The sequence below is a fragment of the Equus asinus genome, chromosome 20, assembly GCF_041296235.1.
Source record: "Equus asinus isolate D_3611 breed Donkey chromosome 20, EquAss-T2T_v2, whole genome shotgun sequence".
Classification (NCBI taxonomy): Eukaryota; Metazoa; Chordata; class Mammalia; order Perissodactyla; family Equidae; genus Equus; species Equus asinus.
This window is the reverse complement of record NC_091809.1, coordinates 20,003,441-20,024,042: the sequence shown is the minus strand read 5'-3', so window position 1 is coordinate 20,024,042 and position 20,602 is coordinate 20,003,441. Positions and strand designations below refer to the sequence as shown.

At 41.6% G+C, this 20,602-nt stretch overlaps 1 protein-coding gene across 2 annotated transcripts; it reads right to left on the bottom strand.

The window, feature by feature from the left end:
- Positions 1-14,657, bottom strand: ZNF317 (zinc finger protein 317). 2 transcript variants are annotated; one of them, XM_070491911.1, is made up of 7 exons: positions 14,449-14,657; positions 9,618-9,740; positions 8,918-9,057; positions 8,333-8,459; positions 7,817-7,912; positions 6,634-6,716; positions 1-5,826 (listed from the first exon to the last, which is right to left on the bottom strand). In XM_070491911.1, the coding sequence occupies exons 2-7, from the start codon at positions 9,646-9,648 to the stop codon at positions 4,507-4,509; spliced, it is 1,797 nt and encodes a 598-aa protein (XP_070348012.1). In that variant the 5' UTR covers positions 9,649-9,740; positions 14,449-14,657; the 3' UTR covers positions 1-4,506. The 2 variants fall into 2 exon arrangements, with proteins under 2 accessions (XP_070348012.1, XP_070348011.1); XM_070491910.1 differs by having other exon boundaries at positions 14,121-14,655.
- Between the last annotated feature and the right edge of the window lie 5,945 nt (positions 14,658-20,602).

Sequence of the window (20,602 nt, the reverse complement as noted above, 5' to 3'; positions counted from 1 at the left end):
TCAAATAATAAAGATTTATTTTTAAAATAAATGATGTTGGGTCAATCTGGAAAAAAATAAATCTTAATCCTACGTCACATAATACACACAAAAAAATCCATTTCAGATGGACTGTAGATCTAAATGTGTATACCAACACAATAAAACTTGTAAAAGAAAATGTAATAGCTTCTTGCCTTCATGCTAGGCAAGTACTTCTCACACAGGAACAGACTAGTGCTGTCCATAAAGATTAGATGACATTAAAATTATGAACTCATTTCATCAAAAGATATCAATTAAAACACGAAGAGGAAAGCCACAGAGTGTGAGAAAATATCTGACAAACATATCCATTCATAAGGTTCACATCTGGAATATAAACTAAGTAAGAAAAAGGCAGGCAACTTTAGTATCATCTTATCTAACTCTATAAAAGAGCTTGCTGGAAAACCAATTTTCACCACCACTTTGGAAAACTGCCATCACCTACAGAAATGAATATATACATCCCACATGACCCAGCAATTTCAGTCCAGGTTATACAGCCAAGAGAAACATATATGCTTGTGCATTATCAGAAATATGAAACTACGCTCAAAGCAGCATTATTCACAATAGCCCCAAACTACAAAGTCAAATGTCATCAGCACAAATGGCTTAATAAATTATGGAATATTCAAACAATGGAAGACAATAAAACGTACCAACTAGAGATACTCAAAACCATATGGACAAATTTCACAAAAATATCAGGCAAGTTAAGACAGACACAAAAGAAAAAATACTGAATGGTTCCATCTGTACAGGATTCAAAAACAAAAAACCCAAGGCACGTTGTCAGGGTCAGAATATCAGTTACCTGTGGAGAGTAGAGAAGGATTTGTCATTTGGATGAGGCAAGAAGGGGTATTATCAGAAATGCCTTTTTTTTTTTTAGTCAGAAAAGACTAAAATAGTTTTTTTCTTGCCTGAGTACATGGATGTGTTCATGTGATAATTTAGCTGTACATGAATTAAGCACTTTTCTGCATTTCAGTAAAACCTGTTTTAAATGTTACTACACACTCAAGATCATCATTACACAACCACTGCAGAAACAACTTTCGTGTTATACTGATAAGTTGAACATGCAGAGACCTCAGAACCCAGCAATTTCACACTCCTGGAACAGCTCACCAATGCTCCAGAAGGCATTTATACAATTTCTTAAAGCAGCATTGTTCATTAACTGGGAAAAATGGGAACAACTGTACATCAGCAGTAGAAAGGGTAAATAAATCGTGGGCTAATACATAGGATAACTTTCTGGAAGTGAAAATGAAACAACAGCTCCCTTCATCAATGTGACTCTTAAACCACATCTATTGCTAAGAATCTAGGCACCAATAAATCTGACTTGAGATTTGCAATGGCTTGTTAGCAAGTTTCTGTTTGCACCTTGTCCCTCTTTAGCCTATCAACCCAGAAGCCACTATGACACTTTCAAAACAGAAATTGAATAACTGTCACTTCTGTGTTGAAAACTCTCCAATGACTTCCTACTACACTGAACGTGAAAGGCAATGTCCTTCCATTTAACCCACAAGACACTCCCAGGATCAAGACCCTGTTACAGCTCTGATTTCATCATTAACTGCAACTTCCAAGATTGCTCCACTTGAGTCACACCAACCCATTTGCTACTGCATGGCTGCCCCAACCACAATTCTTTTTCATGACCTTCAGACTGCTGAGGCTGCTATTCCCCCGATTACAATATGGCGCACGCTTGCAGTTCATTTGCATCTCTGTTCAAATGTCCCCTTAAACGAAAGGCTTTTCTGATTCATCCAATAGCTCTGCTGAACCCCCATATTCCCTATCATCACCTCAGTTAACTTTCCCCCATTGCACTGACCATCATCTGATATACAGTATTTACCCATTTGTTTATCAGGTGCCTCACCTCCAAGTAGAATGTAAGCACCAGGAGGGCAAAAATCCTGATTCACCACTAGACTCAGGACATAGAACTGGGCCTGACATAAGAGGATGGACTCAGACGCAAGCACAACTACTTGTTAATAGGTTAATTTCACACAAGTAACCTAAACTTGCCTCAGTCTTCAATTCTCCATATGTAAAAGGGAGACACTGGTGGTACCCGCTTCTTAGGGCTTTTGTGAAAACTAATATACTTCTTTCAATTCAAGCCAAGAAAATAAGTGTTTAAACGTTTAAGTACATCAGAGATTTGAAATACAATTTAAAAACTTGGTTTACACAATTTAAAAACCCATATCCAACAACTGAAACTATAAGCAGATGATACTCACACATGTAGCAGTTATAAGACCTCACTAATGACAAGTGCATGGGTTACAGACAGCAACCAGCTGGGTATAGCAAAACGGCCCCACCACCAATAAAACAATTAGTAAACAGATAAACAATGAAATACTCAAAGCAGCTTAAACCAATAGTTTTATTTTTTCTCATGTTATAGGAAGTCTGGAAATAAGAAATCCAGGGCTAGTGCAGACACTCCAATAAGCCACTGTGGGGGCCAGGATCATTGCGATTTTTCTGCAGTATCCTCCTTAGCCTGTGGCTTGTATCCTCTTCATCACAAGATTGATCTTTTAACACTAAGTGCTGAATCTCCTTGCAAGGTGAGATGTAGGGGGAAGAGCAAAAAAGAAAAAATAGGGGCCGGCCCCGTGGCCGAGTGGTTAAGTTTGCGCATTCCACTTCGGCAGCCCTGCGTTTTATTGGTTTGGATCCTGGGTGAGGACATGACACTGCTTGTCAGGGCACGTTGAGGCAGTGTCCCACATGCCACAACCAGAAGGACCCACAACTAAAATATAGAAATATGTACTGGGGGGATTTGGGGAGAAAAAGCAGAAAAAAACCCCAAAAGATTGGCAACAGTTGTTAGCTCAGGCGCCAATCTAGAAAAAAAGAAAGAAAAAAACCAAACGAATCCAGGTAAGAATAACCCTTTTTCAAGAGCTTTCTCATAGCCCATACAATGACATCTGCTTATTTGTCAAATGGTCAGGCTGTGGGACATGGACTGCACAGGCTGCAAGAAAACTTGTAAAAGGTTTTAAAAAGCAGCACACTTTACTAATCTGACAAAACTTGGATTTTCTTGATATGGAAGAAGAGATATTGGGGAAGGAACCAGAAGTGCATGCCACCCTTGGCTGGACAGGAGGCCAAAAACATTCCAAAGAATCCATCTGATGAAGACATCATGCTCTGATCACAATGCATTTGAATTAGATATTCGTAACAAATAGGTACTAAAAATACCCACGTTACACAGTACAAAACACATTCTAAACAGTGTGTTGCCAAGGAAGTTATCCAAAAGGAAATGAATATATATCAAGAATGAAGGTATGGTAAAAATACTATATACAAACCTTTTGTGATGAGGCATAAGGGTTATTTAGAGGAGCATCATATTTACTAGAAAACCCCATTGAGAAGTGAATTCTCCCATGCACAACTGAGGGGGCAATGGCTGAAACTGTCCTACATATGGACCGTCTGCGGTGTGGGTTCTCATGTGTTGCCTGAAAGAATTACACAGATTATATTTTTGAAGTTTTAATTTCTCCTAGTGTGAGTACTCACACCTTTCAAAACTTGAGGGATTGCTGTAGGCCATGGTTTCTCAACCTCAGCAAGACTAACATTTTGGGGCACATGATTCTTTGTTGTGGTGGGCTCCTGTGCATTGTAGGATATTTAGCAGCATCCCTGATGTCTTCCAACTATATGCCAGTAGCATTGCCCCAGTTATAACAACCAAAAACATCTCCAGACAGAGCCAGACGTCCCCTGGGGACCAAAATCACCCCCAGATGAGAAATGCTGCTGAAGACCAAAGTTTGGCCAAGTTTTTCTGTTAAGGACCAGATAGTGATTTTAGGCTTTGTGGACCACTTACATGGTGTCTGTCACACAGTTGTCTTCTTTGAAAATTTAACAACTACTCTTAGCTTGCAAGCTGTAAAAAAAAAAACCAGACAGCTGGCCATAGTTTGCCAGCCCCTGTTACAGACTTTCCCCCATTCTTACTTTTATAGATTTTTCTCTTTAGTATGATTTCTCTCACAAGGAAGACAGTGTGAGAGCAGAAAAGGTTTGCCCAGTCAGTGAATTTAGAGATTCTCCCTACTGTGCTTACTCACGTGTCCAGAATATGAGACACAGTGTCAAAGCCATTTCGACATTAAATACTAGGCTAGAGTTTCTCTCAAGTTCTCATGTTTTTCAAGAGCTGAATGTATAATGACAGCTTCTCCACACCACATAGACATCTTCTTCCCCAGGATGAGCTCTCACGAATCTCCAAAGTGATGAGAAAAAAACTCAAATCTTTCCAACTCATTACACAAACTGGATTTCTCCCAATTTACATGTATTATTTTGTGCCCAATAAGATAAGTTCATCAAGGCTCTCTTGCCTTCCTGACACCTATGAGGTTTCCTCTCAGTCTGAGCTCTTGCGCTTCTCTTAAAGATGTGTCACTGGAGCCTTTTCCACACGGATGATGCAAACAGCTTCTCTCCCCGGTGAGTTTTCACATGACTCCGCAGGGACGAATGATCACTGAAGGCTTTCCCACAGGCCAGGCATTCATAGGGTTTCTCCCCAGTGTGTATCCTCCTGTGCACATTAAGGTTTGAGCCTATGCTGAAGGCTTTCCCACAATGATCACACTCATACGGCTTCTCTCCTGTGTGACTTCTCATGTGTGTCTTAAGGGTTGACTGGTTTCTGAATGCTTTCCCACACTGTCTACATTCAACGCGTTTCTTTACAAGATGAATGCTCATATGCCTCCTCCGGGATAAATAATCACCAAAGACTTTCCCACAGGCAGCACATTCATAGCGTCTCTCTTGAGTGTGTATTTTCCTGTGTGCGGTTAGGTTTGAGCTTGCGCTGAAAGCTTTTCCACAGAGATCGCACCCGTACGGTTTCTCTCCAGTGTGAGAATTCATATGTGTCTTAAGGATAGACTGGTTTCTGAACGCTTTCCCACACTGTCTACATTCAACGGGTTTCTTTACAATATGAATTCTCATGTGTTTTCTCCGCGATAAGAGATCACCAAAGGATTTCCCACATTCTTTACATTCGTATGTTTTCTCTACCATGTGGTTCTTCTTGTGCAAATTAAAGTTAGACTTCCATCTGAAGGCTTTTCCACACTGTGTGCATTCATAGGGTTTCTCTCCAGTGTGATTCCTGACATGCTCTTTGAGATGTGAGGGATGCTGAAAAGCTTTCCCACAGTCGACGCATTCATAGGGTCTCTCTCCAGTATGTGTTCGTTTGTGTGCAATGAGGTGGCAGCTCCTGCCATACGCCTTCCCACACTCATCACACTTGTAAGGTCTCTCCCCAGTGTGAACTCTCATGTGTATCTTCAGAGAAGATAGGGTTCGGAATGCGTTTCCACACTGACTGCAGTCAAAGGGCTTCTCTGTGAGGTGAGTTCTCGCATGACTCCTAAGGGCTGAGGGATCATTGAAAGCTTTCCCACAAGCACTGCATTCATAGGGTTTCTCCCCTGTGTGTATTCTCCTGTGCCGGGTAAGGGAAGCACTCGTGGTGAAGGCTTTTTGGCACTGATGACATTCATGCATTTTTCTCCCATTGTAAATGCTCACATGTTGAGTTAGATGTGACCTGTTCTTGAGAGCTACCCCACAGTCCCGGCGGTGATAGGGCCTCTTAACAGTGTGTCTCCCCATCGGCTGAGTAAGATGAGCACTCATGGTGAAGACTTCAAACAGGTGAGCATATCCAGTGGATTTCTCTCCAAGATGAGTTCTATCCTGTTGATTAAGAGATGAGTGCTAACTAAGGCATTTCTCATATTGATTACACTCCTATGTTATCCCCAAATAAACTGACACAAATTGAAGCACAAATTTTGGTGTTATAATTTGCAGTGCAAAAGTACTGTTCCTGCCCCATTTTGGCTCTATGAAGTAGAACAGGTGAATGCTAGCCCCTAAGGCTCCCACGTGTATAACTTCTTTCACAAAACTTTTTACATATATTTACCCCAGAGATACTGTAGGTACGGTTCCAGACAACCACAATAAAGCAAATATTGCAATAAAGCAACTCACATGAATTTTTTGGTTTCCCAGTACATATAAAAGTTATGTTTACACTATACTGTAGTCTATTAAGTATGCAATAGCATTATGTCTAAATAAAACAATGTACATACCTTAATGTAAACATACTATATTGCTAAAAATGCTAACCATCACCTGAACCTCCAGTGAGTTGTAATCTTTTTGGTGGTGGAGGGTCTTGCCCTTCACACAGTATCTGCAAAGTGCAATAAAATGAGGTATGCCTACACTTTCTTAACCATTTAAATGTGAACTGAGCCCCAACACTCAATATCTGAGACATAGTTATACAAATATTTACTCACTGGAACTCTAAGTGGGGAAGTTTGGGGCTAGCTTTAGGACTATTTCCCAAATTAGTAACACTTAAGAGTCTCTGACACTACTTCCTCTTGAAGACGTCGCTCACCTGGTTCTTGAGCTGCTTCTCTAACTTAGCCTATCTGAGTCTTCTCCCAATATGGAAGATCCAGAATTAACCCAAGGAAATCTTACCATTGTCACACCATTGGTTGTTTCCTTCCCAAAAATATCTTCCACAAGAATTGTCCATTTGGTTTTAGATGGAGTCTCCCAATCTGAAACAAATTGAGAAACTACTAACTTGCTGGAAAAAGAAAATGGTGAGATGACGGTGACAAAGACAGGTGGATTTCTTTGCAAATATTAACCCTAAAGAAGGAAAGCTGATGTGAAAGAAAAGAACACAAACATGAGTAAAAATGACTGAAAAATTTGACTGTAAAAAATTTACCCTTGGCAATGACAGGGTTGGATATTTAAGTTAATTCACTAAGAAGTAATTTTTCAAAGACTGACGTTGATAATGACAGAAGGAATATGATCAGGAATGTTAAGTACAGAGAAATGGGAGAAAGAGACCATGTGGACATGTGACATTTAAAGATGAAGCCTACCAATTCCACTTCTGGGTATTTATCCCAAGAAAACAAAAACAGTAACTCAAAAAGATATCTGCACCCTCACGTTCCTGGTAGCATTATTTACAGTAGCCAAGATATGGAAACAACATAAGTGTCCTTTGAAAGATAAATGGAAAAAGAAAATGTGGTATATATAAAGAATGGAATATTATTCAGCCGTAAAAAAGGAGGACATCCTGTCATTTCTGACAAAATGGATGGAACTTGAGGGCATACTATGCTAAGTGCAATAAGTCAGACAGAGAAAGACAAGTACTGAATGATCTCACTTATATGTGGAATCTTAAAAAAAACAAAGCAAAACCAAGCTCACAGATACAGAGAACAGACTGATGGTTGTCAGAGGTGGGGGAGTGTGGAGGGTGGGTGAAATTGGTGAAGGGGGTCAAAAGGTAGAAACTTCCAGTTATAAAATAAATAAGTCCTAGGGATATAAAGTACAGCCTGATGGCTATAGTTAATAACATTGTACTGCGTATTTGAAAGTTGCTGAGAGTAAACCTTAAAAATTCTCATCACACACGCACAAAATTTTGTAACTATGTGCGGTAATTGACATTAACTATAGGTAAAGATGAAGGGACATCGAGACCAAAGGACTTGTGAGAGAATGAAGGGGCAGTGAAAGAGAATGAATTTTCAAATTTCCCTGGTGACATTTCCTAATGGATCTCCCTCCACCCCAATCACTAGACAGAGATATTCAGAAACACTCGCATGTGCCTGGTGCTTACCGGGACAAGAGCCTCGGTGAAGTCCTCTCTCCTCTGTCCTCAGCTCCTCTTCTTGCTCCAAGTGGGAGATGAGGCTGGGTTTGCCCACCTGACACCCTACTCATGGAGAAAAACACATGCTAAGGGAGGAGTGTGCAGAAGACACCCCCTTCCCATAGACTGGGGTCAGTGCTTTGGTCTTCAGTGCTCGGAAGATGGACCAGTCTGACGTAGGAGCAGCAAAATGATGGTGCCAAATTTCTAAGGAACACAGTGAAAGGCTTTCATAAAACACAAAAACACAAATACCCACACATTTTGCTGTTTAGAGGAATGAGGACTTAACTCAGAAATCTATGCTCAAGCTCAGACACATTTAACTTCCATGGTCAACGCAATGGACAGGTCATGGGGATATCCCATGAGGGTGGGCACCAGGTCAACTTGTTCACAATTGTGTTCCAAATTCCCAGTTTCTGGGTCACAGGAAGTACTCAAAAACATCTGACATGAATGAATAGATGATGCCAGCCTTACCCACTGAGGCGAGGTTGCTATAGTTCTCCAACATTACATCTTTGTACAGTTTTCTCTGAGAAGAATCCAGCAAGGGCCACTCCTTCTCAGTAAAGTCCACAGCAACATCCTGGAAAGTCACTGATTCCTGAAACACCACACACATTTGAGGTCAGTGAGAAACCAGCTTATGTGTTCACAGATGGCTGAGGCTCAGGACTCAGCATGAGAGACTTTAAACACAGCATTTTCAGATGGAGTTCTGGGGTCCCACCATTTACTCTAGAAGTCAGTCTTCAGACTCTAACCTATGATGTGATTGCACCTCATCTCCTTGTCAAATGCAACTGTGACATGGGACCAAAACTCTCTCCACTTCTGGTCTGGGCTGAGCACTCTAAGAGAAACATCTGGCACATTAAGTCATTTCCCCTAACAATCATGAAACCAGGACAGCCTTGTAACATTCTTTGGCTCTTTCTCTTCTGCCCTGATCAGGCATCAATCAGCCTGAATGAAGATCTAAAACAATTCTAACATGTGATATTCGGGGCATCCTAGGGAAGTACCTCTCCCACCCTCAGAGGCTCTGAGATCTTGGTGTACCTGGGAACCAACACTGGTTGGCATATGCGGCTCCAGGCCATTGCAAGCAAACAGGTCCACACCCTGGGGACAGGAACGATCTTTTGAAGGAAGAGGAATTTCTGACTCTTGGAGACAGGCAGGGTCTTGGGTGGACAGAGCTAGAGAAGACAGGATCCATGAAGATTAAAGCCTGCCTGACACTCACAAATCAGCATGCTCACACTACGAGCATGCAGTGCACATCCTAAATCAATACACACAGACACAGACACAGACACAGACACACACACAATGTTTTGTAACAAGCCAGAATATCCCTGTTTCACTTAAGGACAGGAAAAAGGGTGCAGGGCTTACACATCCATAAAGAACATGATACATTTCTTCAACTTATGAGTTAAGTAATTAAAGCTCCAACAAGTAAAGCTGTTAATCTGCTTACATTTATTAAATAAATAGGACAGTGCAGGGTTACCCATTACTTGTGTCTTTTCTTACACACCAAATACACACACTCCCTCCCCTACCCAAACTCACAAAAACCCTGAATCAGATACAGTCACCTGAGGGGCTCCCAGGAGTTCCCATCCACTGCTTTTCAGTTCATCCAACACCCCTGGCAGTCCTCCCTCTGGCTGCGCACACCCTTGACACCTCAGTGAACTGGCAGGCCACTTAAGCTTGATTTCTGAGGGCATTCATCAACCCAAGAACTTACCACATGTGGGAGACAGATCAAGAGCTGCCATCCCGTGAGAATGATAGTAAATTTGCCTTAACAACAGGGCACTGGCAGTAGGAAGCTACTCTCTTGCCGTCACGGAAGTCTTCGAGCAGGCATCTATAATAAATGAGAAAAGACTACTAGGCATAGTCAAAGGCTTTCTCTCTCTCCTACTCACAAGACAATTCTGACTTTTGTTTTCCAGTATCTTCTCTTTTAAGCAGCAAGTTCCATCTGATCTTGGGCCTTTATCTTACTTAGGTAAAGCCTCCAGGAAATGTGGTGGAGATCCCTGACCTGCCTCAAGTAAGATTCAGATTCACTCTCCCAAGTCGGTCACCAAGAAAAACTCTGTTAAACTCCCTGACTTATTAAACATTCTGGTCCCAGACTTCTGTTCTGCTTTTCAACTTGAAGACAATGATCCTAGTATCCATGAGGATGGCCCATCTAAGACCACATATTCCAGTCTCCAATGCTCTTTGACCCCACACTCTACACCAACACACGTATCCAGAGGCCAAAAGACCAGGCCTTGTCATCATCAGAATCAGCTTCACTTCACAATGATTCAGAAATCTGCTCTGGGGACAAAACTTCCTACACAACATTCTTCACACGTTAACTCTCCCACTTTATAGTTCCAGACCATCCATGCTTCCATCATCTTCTATCTCTTCTCACTACAACACCTATCCAGCTAAGATTCATCACAATCCATCACTTCTACAATTTGTCCAAATTCCCTTACCTTCTGCCTAGTATCACCCCTAATGAGCAAAAGACCAGATCTAGATGATTCCAACCACCTGCCTCCTCAATGAAGGTACTTGGGACCAGCCTACACACAAGTCAGTCACACTGGAAGCTTCTGAAACTCAAAGACACTAACCTTAAACGAGCATCTACACTAACTAACAGCACACTAAGCAATCCAATCTTTCAACCTCCCAAACCATGTAAAAGTTTTTCTGAATCAACTGTCTTACTATTAACCTTACTTTCAGGAAACAGCCTTACTTTCATTTCATAGTAACCACAACTGAAATAATGTACACTCAACAAAGAACTAGAAAATGAAACAAAAAAAATAACTCCATTTATGATAGCAGAAAATACATAAAACACCTTGAAATAAGTCAAAAGCTGTACTATAAGACCTTGACAATAAAAACTGTAAAACACTGCTGAAAGAAATTAAAGACCTAAACAAGTGGGGAGGAATATTATTTCCATGAACTGCAAGGGTCGATAATATTAAGCTAGTCACTCTCCAAATTCATCTGCAGATACAACACAGTCTGTATCAAAACCCCACCAAGCTGTTTTCTAGAAATTGAAAACCAAATCTAAAATTGTATCAAAATGCAAAAGATCTAAAAGAGCCAGAACAAAGTTAAGAAAGAAAAACAGAGAATTCATATCTACTAACTTTACCATAGTCATGAACAAGCATTCGAATAAGTATAAACAAATAAGTCAATGGAACAGAGCAGAGTTAGAAACAGACCTACAGATGCACAGTCAAATGATCTTCAATAAGGGAACAAAGCAATTCAATAGGGAAAGCAGTCTTTTTAATAAATGGTGTCAAAAGAACTCAATGGAAAAAAAGACACTTTGATCTCTATTATCACAGCATACACAAAAATTAATTTGAAATTTAAAAACCTTTTTGAGATGAATCAGACACCAGAAAATAAAATACAAAGTGACTTTTTTCATGACCTAGAGTACACAACAGAATTGTAAGACTGGACACAGGGGCTGGCCCCATGGTCGAGTCGTTAAGTTTGTGTGCTCCGCTGCAGGTGGCCCAGTGTTTCGGCAGTTTGAATCCTGGGCATGGACATGGCACCGCTCATTGAGCCACGCTGAGGTGGCATCCCACATGCCACAACTAGAAGGACCCACAACTAAGAATATACAACTATGTACTGGGGGCTTTGGGGAGAAAATGGAAAAAAATAAAATCTTTAAAAAAAAAAAGACCAGACACAAATAGAATTAAACAAACAAAAAAATAAATTAGACTCCACCAAAATTAAAAATCTCCAGTCATCAAATAACATCATTAGAAAAATGAATAGGTTGGCATAAAAACAGACACATAGATTGATGGAACAGAACTGAGAGTCCAGAAATAAACCCAGGCATATACAGTTGATTAATGTATGACAAAGAATACAAATATACAACAGGGGAAAGACAGTCTCTTCAATAAACAATGTTGGAAAACTGGACAGCCACATGCAAAAGAATGAAAGTGAACCACTATCTTACTCTAAACACAAAAAGTAACTCAAAATGGATTAAAGACTTGAACGTAAGACCTGACATCATAAAACTCCCAGAAGAAAACATAGCAGGTTAGCTCCCTGACATCAGTCTTGGCAATGATTTTTTGGATTTGACACTAAAAGTCAAGGCACTAAAAGGAAAAATAAACAAGTGGGACCACAACAAACTAAAACCTTCTCCACAGCAAAGGAAACCCTCAACGAAATGAAAAGGCAACCTACTGAATGGAAGAAAACATTTGCAAATCATATATCTGATATGTGGTAATATCCAAAGTATATAACAAACTCATACAACACAATAGCAAAATAACAAACAATCTGATTTAAAAATTGGCAGAGGATCTAAGACATTGTGTCAAAGAAGACATATAGATGGTCAATAGGTACATTAAGAGATGCTCAACAGTACTAATCATCAGGGAAATGCAAAGCAAAATAACAACGAGATATCCACTCACATATGTTAGAAACTATCAAAAAGACAAGAAGTAACAAGTGTTGGCAAGCTGTAGAGAAAACGGTATCCTTGTGCACTGTTGGTGGGAATGTACATCGGTGCAGCCACTATGGAAAACAATATGGAGGTTCCTTAAAAAATTAAAAACCGAGGGGCTGGCCCTGTGGCTGAGTGGTTAAGTTCGCGCGCTCCGCTGCAGGCGGCCCAGTGTTTCGTTGGTTCGAATCCTGGGCGCGGACATGGCACTACTCATCAAACCACGCTGAGGCAGCGTCCCACATGCCACAACTAGGACTCACAACGAAGAATATACAACTATGTACTGGGGAGCTTTGGGGAGAAAAAGGAAAAAAATAAAATCTTTAAAAAAAAAATAAAAACTAAACTGCCATATGATCCAACAATTTCACTTCTGGGTATATATCTGAAGAAAACAAAAAGATTAATTTGAAAAGATATATGCACTCCAAGTTCACTGTGGTGTTATTTACATCAGCCAAGACATGGAAACAACCCAGGTGTCCATCAACTGATGAATGGATAAAGAAAATGCGGTACATAGATACACACAATGGAATATTATTCAGCCACAAAAATGAATGAAATCTTGCCATTTGTGACAACATGGATGGACTCTGAGGCATTATAATAAGTGAAATAAGTCACAGAGACAAAAAGATAAATATCATATGTTCTCACTTATGTGTAGAGCCAAAAAAAAACAAACAAGCTCATAGACACAGAGAACAGACTGGTGGCTGCCTAAGGTGTGTGTGTGGTAGTGGGAGGGGCAAAATGGTGAAGATGGTCCAAAGATACAAATTTCCAGTTATAAAATGAGTATGTCATGGGGATGTAACTATACAAAGACTGAACAGGATGAAACAGTGTTTCCTAACTATAAAATCCAACCACATCAGGCACAATATACGTCTCAGGAAATGGTGTCAATCTCTGAACACAGTGCAATGAAGTCAGCAAAGGATAACCAGAAAAATGTCACAGGAATGTAAATTAAAAGAAAATGTCCTAAATAATTCTCACGTCAAATAAGTCATAATACTTAAAGGGCTGGCCCGGTGGCACAATGGTTAAGTTCGCGCGTTCTGCTTCAGCAACCGGGTTCTCCAGTTGGATCCCAGGTGCAGACATGGCACTGCTTGGCAGGCCATGCTGTGGTAGGGGTCCCACGTATAAAGTAGAGGAAGATGGGTACGGATGTTAGCTCAGGGCCAGTCTGCCTCAGCAAAAAGAGGAGGATTGGCAGAAGTTAGGTCAGGGCTAATCTTCCTCAAAAAAAAAAAAAGAAAAAAAAAAGGAGCATACAGGTTTCTAAGGTTTCATAACCTTTTCTTTCTTGGCCTAGTTTGTGGATTTGCAATTTACTGTTGACCTTTTTTTGCAAATATGTCCTATATCCCAATAAAAATATTTGAAAGGAAAAGGATAAACAGAAAGCACCAAATATGATGGTAAAAATCAATGCAAAATATTACAAAATATTAGTAATCACAGTAAACATTAGTGGACTAACTCAAGTTACATAACAACGTTGCAGTGAATTTCTAAATCTAGTTATAAGCTATTTACACGAAAGTCAACTAAGGTATATAAAAAAAGATGAGTGCGTCGAAAAGTTTAAATACAAAAGGCATTCGACACAACTGCGAACAGAAAGAAAACCAGAGTGCCTCTATTAATGTGACGAAATTGACCAAAAAGCAAAACGAAGTTTACCTTTGCCGTCTCCAATTGCTGACCCACTAAAATGTCCTGAACTCACGTCAGCCGGGCTTTTCCGTCCCCACCCCAAGGAGTCTGAGGGTTTTTTTTTTTTTTTTTTTTTTTTACCAGATCATCAGTGCCTCCCCCTCGTCGCTAAACACAGCGGTCCTAAATTTCAATCCTCGCGTCATCAGCGTTTCACTTCGCTGATCAGAGGGTCTAAAACTCCCCGCCTGGCCGCCTTGCTTCCCGGTCCCAGGTCCCCGTCCCCGCCTTCTGGGCCTCTCCGGTCCTCAGGAAGACGGGGGGGAAAGGGTTAACCGAGGCAAGCGGGGCTTACACGACTGAGGTTAGCACCGGGAGGAGCGGAGGTCACGGAAGCTGCCGCCCAATGAACGAGAAGTTCATACAGAAAGTCCGCTCTGCCGCGGGAAACCGAAGGGTCCCCAACAGCTCGGAAGAAGCCACTGCAGACCTCTCCTCAGCCCATGTGTACAGCGGCAATAGCCTCCCCTGAGTAATGGCTTCCGCTTCACTTCCGCCTTCTAAGTCTCGCGGGACTGCACAGGCTGCCTATAACTCGGAAACGGGATTGCGAAGGCTTCTGGGAAATGTAGTTCTCAAAGCTTGGAGCGGTATGGCGGCGGTGCCCAGGTGAAATCTGACGTTCGAGCGCGTTTCCCCAACTTTTAATTTTTCAAATGGCCCAGGACTTAGTTCTCAGGCCTCTTTTCGTCTTAAAGTCATTCTGTGGTGGCAGCGAATCTCGCCGGTTTAAGTTCTATTTACACACTTGACTCAAATTTCCGTCCACAGCCCCACACCTCTACCCTGAATTCCAGATGGAATGAGATATTCTCTCCTCACTAGGATGTTTTATAAACTCTTTAAAATGGCACAAATCAAACGCCAGACTCCACCTTCTCAACCTCAAATAATAGTAATCCCATTTTTCCACTTGTCCACTGTAAACCTTGGTAACACCCTCAAACTTTTTGTCCCATCGATGAATCAGGGAATGTTCAGTCCTTGACCGTCAACCCAGAACCTGATCATTCTGCCAGAAATGTTTTTTCTTGTTACAGAGCCAAGAAAGTTCACGGCAGGACCCAGAAAAGTCGAAGTTAGCATTTTGTGGTCCTTCTTTTACAATACGTGAGCCAGAAAGTTAGGAGGCCCAGCGTCAAGGTGAGGGCGTTTACCTGGGCGAGGTGAGCATGCAGGAGCACAAGAGACATCCACGCCCACCTTGTAACGTGAGCTCTAAGCCCGACTCCACCAAGGTAGGCGTCTCCAATAAATTGCTACAGCCTGTTTCTCCTTTTGTATAAATAAGCCATCTCCTAAAACTGTTGCCAAGACTCAAGTGGGGAAGCAAGTAACTGATTACTGCGCAGCAGGGACAAGAAGCGGGCAGAACAAACCTACTGCAGAGAGGTGAGCAAAGATGGAAAGATCTGTGGCCTCAGGGGTGCCTCAGGTCCAGGCTGGAGAAACTCCAGAGAGGGAAGGGGTGGGGGGCGGGGGGAGGATCTTCAAGATCTGGAGCTAGCACAAAGGAGGAAGAAAGAAAAAAGATTCAGTTAAAATTCAGGCAGGATCTGGGGGCGTGAAAATAGAAACTGGGGGGCCCCTCCGGTGGCGCAGCAGTTAAGTGCCCACGTTCCGCTTCAGCGGCTGGGGTTCACTGATTTGGATCCTGGGTGCGGACATGGCACCACTTGGAACGCCATGCTGTGGTAGGTGTCCCACATATAAAGTACAGGAAGATGGGCACGGATATTAGCTCAGGGCCAGTCTTCCTCAGCAAAAAAAAAGAGGAGGATTGGCAGAAGTTAGCTCAGGGCTAATCTTCCTCACCAAAAACAAACAAACAAACAAATTGGGTAGTTAAAATTAGAAAACAGTGCTAAGTCAGGGTTGGAGCTTGTTTTATCAATGCTGAATCCTGGTAAACTCACTAGAAGCATTAATTGACGGGATGAAATGAAGGGGATTCAACGCTTCAAAATTGAGAATAGGGAATTTCTGCAATGCTCCCCAAACAGTAGGAAGCATTATTAAGGTAAACAATACCCCAGAAGGTTGGAAAAACCTCATGCACATCCTGTTTCTATATAAAGATATAATTATTGTGAGGAGATAAAATATAGCTGAGTTGATATCCCCCGCCCTTGTAAATGACTTTTAGCCCGTCTTTCACGCTGCCTAGAGAAACTGGAAAGAGAGAGTGAAAGTGGACTTTTATTTGTTTTTTAAAAAGTTATTTGTTGAAGTAAAACACCCATACTGAAAGCCCACAGATCAATATTTAAAGTGAACACACCTATGCGCAAATCATAAAAATGTCCACAAAGTGCACACATCTATGTAATTACTATCCAGGTTTTAAAAAAAAATGATCAGTAACCAGAAGCCCCCTTCATGGTCCTCCTGGTCATTATATTCTCTCATCCTCCAAAGGAAATCCTGTCGTGACTTAACTGTAACATCTGACGGGGTTCAGAACACAACTACCTTAAAATATGGTATGTTGGCATATTGGATATTTTAAGCTGAAGGAATTTGAGGAATGGCAGGTTCAGGAAGAAGTCTCTAACCTTCCTCTGAAGCAGGTCATGAGACCCTTAAGTGATAGGTGTCCTCCTTACACCAGTGGAAAGGAGTATTCTTATCTCCAAAGATAGAGTGACGTGGGAAGGAATCCAAATAAACAGGATTGCTAAATTTCCCTCAGTTATCTATCCTTAGCTCACATCCTTTTGTCTTATCGCCTTTTCCATGACTTTCCACTCTTCTTCAAACCTAGCATAAAAATGCTGAGGTTTAACAAATTTTTGTGTCTTTGTTTCCTCATAAAGTCTCCAGTGCTGCATAAAACTTAAATAAATTTGTATGCTTTTCTCTTGTTAATCTCTTTTGTTACAGAGCCCCAGTCAAGAACTTAGAAGGGTAGAAGGAAAGATTTGTTTTCCTCCTCTACATATCCTAGAAGAGTGCTGACTGTTGAATTTTATGTAAGTAGAATCAAACTTCTCTCCTTTGGGATTGGGGCAAGAGTAGAAAATTGACCAATGGAAGAGGGCAGAACCATGTACACGGGGCCAGCTAATGTATGACAGGATGACTGCAGGGGGGCAAAGATAGTCTTTTCTCTTTTTTTCCCCCAGGAAGATTAGCTAACATCTGCCAATTCTCCTCTTTTTCCTGAGGAAGACTGGCCCTGAGCTAACATTGTACCCATCTTCCTCTACTTTATGTGTGGGACTCCTACCACAGCATGGCTTGCCACACCATGCTGTGTCTACACCCGGGATCCGAACCGGCAAACCCCAGGCCGCCAAAGCGGAACGTGCACACTTGGTCGCTGTGTCACCGGGCTGGCCCCTAGTCTTTTCAATAAAGCTGAGTCCGTTGGATATTACATGGAAAAACTTAAAATTGATCTCTATCTCATACTACATACAAAAATCATTCCAGAATGATTGCAGATTTAAATGTGAAAGGCAAAATACAAAATCTATAGATAAGAACATGACTTCATGGCTTTCGGTAAGGAGAGATTTCTTAAATTAGAGATAAAAGAGAAGATTTGATGAACTGGAATCCATTAAAATTAAGAACTGCTCGTAAAAAGACATCATTGATAGTGAAAAGGCAACTCATGAACTGGAAGAAACACATATATATATCTAGAAAATAATTCATGTTTAGAATATGTAAGAACTTTATCACTCAATAAGACAATGACAGACAACTCAATTTAAAAATACCTCCCCCACAAAAACTCTGGACACATCACAAAACGGGATATCCAAATGGCCGAGAAACATACGAAAATGTTCTCTACTTCATTAGGGAAATGCTAATTAAATCCTCATTTAAACCACAATGAGATGCCACTGGGACAGAATGGCTTAGTGAAATACTGAAAATACCAAGTGTTAGTGAGGATATGGAGGAAGCAGAACTTACACATGCTGGTGGGAGAGTAATTTGTTATAGTTACATTGGAAAACTGGCAGAATCTACTATAGCTGCCCATATGCATATCCTATAACTCAGAAATTCCACCCCTCAAAAATATTCACTGAAGCAATATTATTAGTAGCCAAAGTTTGGAAACTATCCAAGCACCCATTCATTAACAGTGGAATGAATAAGTAAATTGTAGCATGTTCACACACTGAGAATGAATGAACTGCCATTATATGTACATTCTGGATGAATATCACAAACCTAGTGAGTTGATTACAATCTAGACAGGAGTGAGGGCATAGCATACAATTCCATTGATACACAAAGTACAAAACAGGCAAAATAATCAGTACTATTGGATATCGGGATGGTCATTACTCAGCGGGCAAGAAGACTTCCTGGATGATCTAGATGGATGCTGATAATGTGGGTGTGACCAGTTTGTGAAAACTCATCAAATTATATGTATCCTTTTCTTTCTTTTTTTTTTGTTGGACTAAGATTAGCCCTGAGATAACATCTGCTGCCAATCCTCCTCTTTTGGCTGAGGAAGAATGGCCCTGAGCTAACATCCATGCCCATCTTCCTCTACTTTATATGTGGGACGCCTACCACAGCATGGCTTGCCAAGCGGTGCCATGTCCGCACCTGGCATCCGAACCGGTGAACCCCGGGCCACCAAAGTGGAGCGTGCAAACTTAACCGCTGCACCACCTGGCTGGCCCCTCCTTTTCTGAATATATATTATAGTTCAATGAAAAATTAAAACCCAGCTCCATTCTCACTCCCACGCCCTAGGCTTCAGTTTCCTCCTCTCAGAAAATGGCAACTCTTGCCAATTTAAGTCAAAAAACCTTGGAGACATTCTTGACTGCTTTATTTCTCTCACACCCCATACCTTAGCAAATATTGATGGTCTACTTTAAAAATAGATCCAGAATCAGCCCACTTCTCACCATCTACACTGTTACCTCTCTGGTCCTAGCCTCCTTCATCTCTCCAGTAAATTGCCTTCTAGCTTCCTATTGGGTTGGGCCAAGGGGGAGGATTAACAAAAGATCAGAGGGAAGAAGAATGAGATTCAGATATTTAACCCCCAGTCACCCACCCTACAGGTCATGAGGACTGACTGCATCCCTCAAACCAAGGTGTCTACCCCTGTAATGCAGCCTTCTCTTAATAACCATAGAGTACTACTCTACTGTTTTTTTTGTTTTTGAGGAAGATTAGCTCTGAGCTAACATCAGCCACCAATCCTCCTCTTTTTGCTGAGGAAGACTGGCCCTGAGCTAACATCTGTGCCCATCCTCCTCTACTTTATATGTAGGATGCCTACCACAGCATAGCTTGTCCTGCGGTGCCGTGTCCACACATGAAATCCGAACTGGCGAACCCCGGGCTGCTGAAGTGAAACGTGGGGACTTAACCGCTGTACCACCGGGCCGGCCCCTACACTACTCTTTCTGATTTCCCTAAACCCTGGCCATACTTTTGAAAATACTGCCTTGTTAAACTCTACTCAAGTTATTCTAAATTGAATGTGTCATCTGAACCCTTTTTGGACTTGATGGATACAATAAAGGGTACCAGAATTGGTCCCAAGAAAGGGACTCTCACAATAGGAGTCTGAGATATTTGAGGAGCTCAGAGAGGGAAGTTGGGGTGGATAATGCATGGCAAATAGTAGCATCACAATTACTCAAGTTATCATTGGTGATAGCATGGGAAGAAGTGCAAGTATAAGCACTGGGAAATTAAGTGGTGTGGCACCCACATCATTGCTGTGACAATAGTGATTATGAAGTTTGTAGAGTCCTCTGCTTCTTGGGATATCCCTAGAGAGAGACATGGGCAAAGGGGGAAATGAAAAGCTGTAAATACACAATTAAGACCATGTATAGAAAGTTAGAAACCTTCGGGGGAAAAAAATGGGAATTTGTAGAGTGTGTGTCTAGCCTTATCAGAGGTAATCAGGGGGGTCATCAGCGAGTCTTATCCAAGTCATATGAGGAAGGGAGGCTCTGAGGCTCATTGCAGTAAGGGGTTTCCAGAATGTGAAAGGGTGGGAAGTGGGGGGATTAACTGTCGGGGTTTTCTAGCAGCACAGGTAAAGTTCAATATTGTCTCTCTCCTTTATATATTAGTATTTGAACCATGCATATAAATGACTAGTTTACTCTAAGATACCTTACTTGTCTTCATTTAAAAAATATATATGTTTTGAGCAGTCATTCTTAATGGGGAATGATTTGGCAATACTTGGAGATAGTTTTGGGAGTAACAACTCAGTTTGGGTGGGGTGCTACTGGGATCTAGTGGTGGAAGCCAGGGCTGCAGCTAAACATCTCAATGCACAGGACAGCCTCCCACAGCAAAGAGTTGTTAGGCTGCAAGTGTGATTAGTGCCGACGGGTGTGGGTGGGGGGTAGGCAGGGGGGATGGAGGTGCTGCAGAGGGTTGGGCAGAAAAATTGCTACCCACGTCTCCTTTGAGAACCAGGACTTTAGATGCTGAGC

Coding starts and splice junctions, on each gene's coding strand:
- ZNF317 (XM_070491911.1), bottom strand. CDS start 9,648: ATGGCAGCTCTTGATCTGTCTCCCACATGTG. Junction 8,460..8,917: donor CAACCAGTGTTGGTTCCCAG/GTACACCAAGAT, acceptor GTGGTGTTTCAG/GAATCAGTGACTTTCCAGGA. Junction 5,827..6,633: donor CAACCAATGGTGTGACAATG/GTAAGATTTCCT, acceptor CTTAATCAACAG/GATAGAACTCATCTTGGAGA.